Genomic DNA, 7,963 nt, shown 5'->3' with positions numbered 1-7,963 from the left:
TACAATGATCTCAAATCCAATGCTTTTCATTGAGCAGAGAGATTTCTTTCACCGAATTGACCGCCATTTTCACTTGTGACATAACCTCGGACTTGTCAGTACATGTGTATAGGCCTATTTACATAATTCTATTCAGATTAACAGTCATAACATTTTAAAAGTGAGGCAAAGTGTGAAAGAAAACATCAGGATTTAGTGACTGAAATACATTTTTTGAAAATATTTTTCAAAAACAGGTTTGCGATTAGTTGTGGCAAATGTTAGCCAATAGCCACAAATTTTCACAGCAACAATGTTAGCATTCATGTAGCCGGTCTTTTGAATAGGGTCCTTTAGCTAACTCTAAACTACGTTGTTTTCAAAGCTACAACTGACACATAGATAACTGTCTTGAATGTACAATGGCACAAACCTCTATTTAATAGCTTTGCTTTTGTCATTTCATCTTTTTGAAGCGGTTGTGTCAGTTAATTTTTCTGTAGTGGCGCCACATTAGCCTTTTAATTATATGCTTTGTAGCTACATAAAAGGGCGGTCAAAGTAATTCTTTGATGTTTAAAATTATATTTGACATTACAAAAAAAGAAAAACGGACCAAAACAAGTCATATAATACAAACATTGTACCAAATGGACCAAATGTATCTCGTGCAGACTCGACATGTTATTCAACAAATCAGCAGCTTGCTCGTCATCATGCTAGCCACTAATACTCCTGTGAAAAATTGCTGGATGAATAGACGCTTCACACATCTATTTAGCAAACAAAATGCATCTTGCATGGTGGATATGCGTTGCCCGATCAACAGAATGGCAACATTGATCCTGGAGGTGGCCCTCAGCCTCATGAAGGTCCCATGGTCTGCTGGCCTTGTGAGCTTTTCTTGTTCCTGCTCTAATCGCCTGTGAAAAAACAAGTTAGCGATGCTTTAAACAGCAGAGACAGTAAAAAAAAAAACAACAAAAAAAAAAGAATGTTTCCGCAGCCTCGCCTGCAAATGTTAGACATCTTTATTTTTGTGATTCGCTTTGGCTTTAGAAGGACTTGATTTGTTAACTAATGCTAAATTGAGCAGCGTCACAAAGTTGGGCTAATCCTCTACTCACAAATGTAGCACATGTACTGATTAATTTCTTCCTTAACCTCTGAGCTCACACGCAACTTGAGGCTACGACGCAAAAAATATTTACCCCAATGCTTGGCGCACACATTGGGTTTTGTTCAGGGAAGCTGTGAAAGGCCCCTGCAAAGCAAAGCAACATGTTTGTGTCGTAAACGGCCAATAATCTTGATTACTGAGATTTGGTTACAGTGGCCAAAGCTGTCAATGACACCCCACAATTTATAATTGAAGTTTGAAATTGTATCAGGGGTAAAACATGACCTCCATTTAAAATGGCTGAGCTAATGTTTGTTTTTCACTTGATTAGCAATCTCCATGCTTGCCGATGCGCTATATGGACCACCCTATGTGACACAACAGCAGAAGAAAACATCGTAATAGAGGAGATCTTAGACCATTTTGAAAAGAAAACAAGCAGGTCAGGACAACAAAAACAACAAAAACTACAAACTGATAAAGAAAAATGACCGGTTGGATCACATTTGAAGTTTATGAAAGTTGTGAATTGAACTTGTTTGCTGGTTTGAGTAAGGACAAGTGGTCACGCGGCACCAGAAGACATGCACAGTTAGGACCATGCGTACTGTTTTTCACGAGATTGTTTTCATGTATGTGTTTTTCAGTGTTTACTGTAATTATGACTTTATTATTAGCGTTAGTAATTTAGCATACTTAGCGGGTTCCCAGTACGAGGTACTTGTACATTCAAATACATTCAAATATTGAACACGCATGTCAGGACAGACAGGCATAACGAGTTTGCACTCTAAGGTGAGGGATAAGAAACCAAAATATCATACAGGGAGGCCGAAGCAGATTTTCGAAACCCTGAACTTCAGAACTGTAAGGCAGATGTGCTGACCACACAGTGCTGCAAGGCCCAAAATAAAAATGGCCATAGTATTGTGATGCAAATAGATGAAAGATTAAGATCTGGTTTTGATGACAGTTGGGAGTGAATTGAAAATAGCAATGGGACATGAACAGAGCCTTGGGGGATACCGCAATTCAGCTGAGATGTTGAGAATGATGGGTTTCCAATAAGCAACATGGAAAGTGCTCTTGGACAGAGCCCTCAATTCCAATTTGGACATAAGTTACATGGCGCTGTTGTGGTTCATGTTGCAAAACACGGTTGTGTTAACGCAAATACCAATTAAAAGCCGGTTTTGCAGATCAATCCCCCTTTTCATGGCCTGGCCACCATTTAAGTGTTGCCAATCCAAATGTTCACGGTAAAAAGGGGCCTCCTACTTTCAAGTGGTTCAAGCAGACTATTTTCTTTTTGACATTCGTCATGGCAACCCTCATCGAAGCGATTATAAGAACAGGCCTATCACATGATGTGGACGACAATGTGTAAGACTTGAGGACATGGTGGACTGTTGACTCCTACCATTTTTATCTTGTTGATTACCAGTGGCAACACATAAACCTGGCTGTGAGTTTTTGAATTGTGCGTTTCCAATAATATATTGAAGTTGAACCATCTAAAGTAGACACGGCGCTGACACAGAGTGTTCATTTTATTTTTGTGACTGAGCAATGTCTGCTTTATTGCGTCACAAGTGCTTTTGCTAAATAGTGCATACTGCACCCCCCCCCCCCCCTCAAAAGTACTGTAACAGTGAGGCCCATTTCTGATAAAACATTGCAGGGGTTTTTTTCCTAGAAGATGACAAGCAATCAACATTTCTGGTTCCGTTATGTTCTGATTCATGGGCTGTGCATTCGTCTCATTAATCCATAAAACTTCATTACAGATCTTTTTTTGGACTTGTCTCCATTTATTTTTAGCAAATGAGCCGGCCTTCCTCTTCTTCCTTTGCATCTTCTGATTTGGCCTCAGTACTTTTGTTCATGGGGTCTTCTGCCAATAGCTGACCTTCATTTGTGCCATCTAGTTGATGTTCCAGATGTTATCAACTCATTCCGTGCCATTGACGGCTATAGATGTCATAAATTAATTTGAACAATTTCTATTAGTTTCAATTTTCCCCCCACTTTTGTTAACAAGAGTATGAAAACTTAGAATTTTTTGTGTGGGTGCATTTAGAACAGATATAAAATTTGTGATTAATCTTGAGTTAACTAGTAAAGTCATGCGATTAATTATGCCCAAAAAAAGTATCACCTGACACCCATAATTTTTTAATAATCTTTTTTTTTTTAATAAATAAATAAAATAATTATAATATTTTTTTTCCCAATTTTTAATAATATTTTTCTTTTTCTTTTTATAGAAAAGGTTATAAAAAATTAGGGGCATCAGGCAATTACCATTTTAATCGTAATTAATCGCATGACTTCACTAGTTAACTCAAGATTAATCACAAATTTTGTCTGTTCTAAATAAAATATAAAAAGTCTAGGTTTTCATACTTTTGTCAACAAAAGTGGGAAAAATGTTAAACTAATAGAAATAGTTCAAATGAATTTTGACGTCTGTAGCCATCAATGGCAGTGAATGAGTTAAAGAGAATTAAAATGGTTCTGTCGTCAACTGCTGTTGTCTTCCTTGACATACTCATCTCAAGGGCCTCCGCTATTCACGGAAAAACCCATCTCGTCGTGATCTTCTGTAACGAGGGGAAAAAGTCGTATTTGTTTTTTGACAGCATTTATGATCATTATTGTATTACAGCGTCTTAATTAACAAACATCACAACTAGATTTCCGTGTGTTTTGTCTATGGAAATTGTGCCTTCGCACACTCCATCGCGCCATTTCCAGCTCATCCAATCGCAAACCTAACAGCAAATGTGTTCGATTTATGATTGTCAGTCAGCAGGAGTGAAAATGGCGGCGCCCAAGTCTGCGGCTACTTTGGCCATCAATAATTTTGCCAAACTAGGACTAAAGACAACATCAAAATCGGAGGAATCCGTAACTGCACCTCAGCGGAACATCGCTTTAACCAAACTATTAGCACCAGTTTGCGATGGATCCAGTGGTTTGGGGTCAGTAAACCCCTTTCTAGCGCTAACTGCAACAGTCACACAGACTCAGCAACCCAAGAAGCAGCAGTTTCTCTCCAGCACATGCCAAAGTCAATTCAAGGGAAGAAACACATTTACGTAAATTTTTTTTGCCAAAATGAAAAAAAAAAGTAGACACTTTATTTGAATTAGTGAGCCACATAAAATGACACCCCCTGTGCTCTTTTCTGTACAGTGGTGAGCTAGATGGCAAGTTGTCGCTTCATTCACAATCAAGTACAGTGGTGCCTTGAGATGTGAGTTTAATTTGTTCAGTGACCATGCTCGTAAGTAAAAATGCTCCTATCTCCAAACGTTCTCCCCATTGAAATGAACGCAGGTGACGTCAATCCCCAAAACTTGATGTGCTTTTTAATTAGAAAATATCGCTCTACAAAAATAAATAAATAAATAAATAAATACATACATACATACATACATACATAAACAAACAAACAAAAAACAAACAAAAAACAAACAAAAAACAAACAAATAAATAAATGCGTACGTACGTCAACAAACAAACAAACACATAAATAAATAAATAAATAAAAGTTTTGCTGCTCCGAATGTTTGCTCCTTGGCCAGACATATCGCTGGCGTCAGGGCCAAAACCTCATAAGTCACAATTTGGCAATGTCATATTTTTTCAAAAATCTATACTATTGGTTAGTCCACAGGTGTGGGAGTCATTTTTACTAATTACTAGTGCTGTCAAAGTTAAAGCATTCACTGATTAATTAATCACAAAAAATGATCGCATTAATCATGAATTAACACAGATTAATCGCGCTATTAATTTTGACCATAGATGATCCTTTAGCGCATAGGTGTCAAACTCCTGCAGGTTTTGAAGGTTTCCCTCTTCCAACACAAGCTGATTCCAATCAGCAGGACCGTTATCAGGCTTATGCAGAGCTTGCTGATGAGCTGATCATATATCAGCTGTATTGGAGAACGGAAACATCCAAAACCTGCAGGTTCCATCCCTCGAGGACTGGAGTTTGACCCCCATGCTTTAGCGTGACAGCGGATGGCTACGTTAAAGGTAGCGCAGGTCTTGTTTGAGCAATAAACATAATTACATGCATTTAAGTAAAGCATTTAATAAATGATTGCGTATGACATGGTTTATGTCAAAATATTGGGGTCATTTTAAATTATGCAAGTAATTAACTGATTATAAAAAGAGGAGGATGAGCGTGTGCAGTGGATTTAAAAATGTTGAAGACGTCCTCTTAACATTAAATGTTAAAAGAATTAGCACATAACCGGTGCTCTTCAAATTTGGCGGGGAAAAAATGTTGATTAAAAAAAAGCCTTTTTAATTAAGCGATTAATCGTGATTAATCAAAATTCTAAAATGCGATTAATCTGATTAAAAAATGTAATCGTTTGACAGCTCTACTAATTACTGACCAATAAAAAATGTTGAAAATGGCTTGGTCTCTTAGAGTATGCAATGTTAATGGTTGAATAAACATGCCGTTTTGGGGTCTTCTGTAAAGTAACCATTTTGGAGATACAAGGTTTTGGCCTGACGTCAGCGATATGAAGGAGACTGACTGACTGAAGCGTTGGGTTGGCCCTTATCTCTCATTTTTAGCTTGCAAGTCAAAGCAAAAAAGAAATATATATATATTAGGGGTGGGAATCTTTGAATGTCTCACGATTCGATTCCGATTTTTGGGTCTGCGATTCGATTCGGAACGATTTTTGATTCAAAATAATTTGATTGACAATGATTTTTGCTTCAATCTATAGATGTGCAAGGAATTGTAATGATCTACTCCAGTCTGACGCGCTAATGCTAATTAGCGCGCTACTCGCAGCACTTTTATCACTCAAAAGAATAGCTCCACCAAAAAAAAAACAATTTTTTATTGGAATAACTTGATCGTGACTTTTTCCTTCTACTCTCTAAGGTGGCTACAACTTAACAGTGTATTAGACCGCGTGGAACCACACTGCCCCTCAGTGGCCAAACCGGGTACAACATGAACAGCGCTCCAAATAAAGGCACACACAGACAAAAGTGAGACAGTATAAAATAATTTAAATAAAATCGATTTGGGGACATTTAAAATCGATTCTGAATCGCACTAAATGAGAATCATGATTCTTATGATGGGGAGGCATCCACAGGCCCCTTGCACCCCTCGATGTAAAATTGTTGGAGTCATGTGATTGCAAAGAGATGAATGCAGATGTTTAAGGGTGCATATGCTGTGCTATAGGGGACATCAACGTATAAAGACCTCCGTCTGCAGAGGTCTAAGAAAAATCCAAAGTCTGATATACATCGGATCATTTTATATTTTCATATTTTTTTTAAGTTTTTACATGAGAAAAAAATATTTTCTTTAAAAAACTATTTCTTGTTTCTTTCTCATGAATGAGAGTAGATAAAAAATAATAATTTGTATGAACAAGAATAGATTTTAATTAAAAAAGAAAACATACACCTGACAAGTGACAGTTTTGGCAAAATTAAAGGTGTTGACAAAAAAAACTCAACATCTGCATCACTTAATAAAAACAAATATTTTTTTTAACAGATGAGAGACGCAATACATATGATGAACTAAATAATTCTAGGGAGTCAGAAGTGTAGTGTAGTCTAAGTTTAACGATGCAATTTTAATTTTTTTGTGGTAATATGGCCCTGAAATAACATTTGAACCCTTTATAATCAGAACAGATAATATTGTATTTTCACATTTAGAGGTTAAAGGTGATATTGTCAACTCTGTCAGCCTCAGCTTTCACATCGACTTGCAGTCATAAAAACTGGCTGAGTTGACAAAAAGGAATGTAATCTTCCGCTAAAACATGCATAGTTGGAGTTGGTACACTGTAGCTATAGCTGGATTTTAGTCAATTACTAGCTGCCCCGGAAACTTCACTAAAAAGCCTAAATCCAATTCAGTACTGCCTTTAAAAAACATTTTAAAGGGAAAATGGAGTCGACATGTCCAAGTTGTGAACTTAATATCAATATGGTATTGTTGATCTAAAATGAATACTAATTTGCATCACTGCTGCATTCAGCACAGTCAGGAAGAGGAAAGGCCGTCCTTGGGGATATAGCTAAGATGACCATGCTATTTCAATTTTTTATTTTATTTGAAATGTATATACTGTATTACCAAATGTGACGTTTGTTTAACGATTTTTGGCTGTTTCAATATTGCGAATAAGCATGTTCATTTTGATGAATGTGTTGCTTTTTAATAGCTATAGGCCTATCAATGCTGTATGTGCGATAACCGTGATAGACAGCGACGTGTCCCGACTTACGTACAACCCAAGGACCCCCCTGCAGTGCGAGTGAGAGAGAGAGAGAGAGAGAGAGAGAGAGAGAGAGAGAGAGAGAGAGAGAGAGAGAGAGAGAGAGAGAGAGAGAGAGAGAGAGAGAGAGAGAGAGAGAGAGAGAGAGAGAGAGACACCTCTTCCATCCCATTGGCTGCCCCCACCCTCACACATTTCTGCCAGAGTCCCAAAGTCGTGCTGCTTTGACACCGGTTCGGACACATGACGTGTGCACGCAGCTGCACCAGGCCACTTTCCACGCCCTTGAATGCCGCCGCATGCATTCTGCTTTCTTCAACACACTGGACCTCTCAAAGTGGCTGCCACCTTTTGTTCGGGCGGGGGGGTCCAAGTTGGTTCTCAGATCCGTTGATTGTACGCTTCCCTTGTATATTAAGCGAGTAGTCGACAATGACGACGTTACCGGGAACCGTGCCGCGGATGATGCGCCCGGCCTCGGGACAGAACTACCCAAGGACCGGCTTCCCTCTTGAAGGTACCCACTTTTACAACGCTATATAGGGGAGATGAATTCTGGCAAAATAGAACC

The 7,963-nt window shown here is 38.2% G+C and overlaps 1 protein-coding gene across 2 annotated transcripts in view; it reads left to right on the top strand.

Annotated features, from left to right (window-relative positions):
- The first annotated feature begins 7,607 nt into the window (after positions 1-7,607).
- Positions 7,608-7,963, top strand: part of LOC147179267 (paired box protein Pax-7-like) — a 29,497-nt gene continuing 29,141 nt past the window's right edge. For both annotated transcript variants that reach the window (XM_086067678.1, XM_086067677.1), the window contains exon 1: positions 7,608-7,909. In XM_086067678.1, the coding sequence (XP_085923804.1) occupies positions 7,825-7,909 (85 nt within the window). In that variant the 5' untranslated portion in view covers positions 7,608-7,824. The remainder of the gene's footprint in view (positions 7,910-7,963) is intronic.

Source organism: Leptonotus elevatus, chromosome 2 (genome assembly GCF_054856555.1).
Source record: "Leptonotus elevatus isolate MCC_2025b chromosome 2, RoL_Lele_1.0, whole genome shotgun sequence".
In the NCBI taxonomy this organism is placed as follows: Eukaryota; Metazoa; Chordata; class Actinopteri; order Syngnathiformes; family Syngnathidae; genus Leptonotus; species Leptonotus elevatus.
This window is presented reverse-complemented; position numbering and strand designations above follow the sequence as displayed.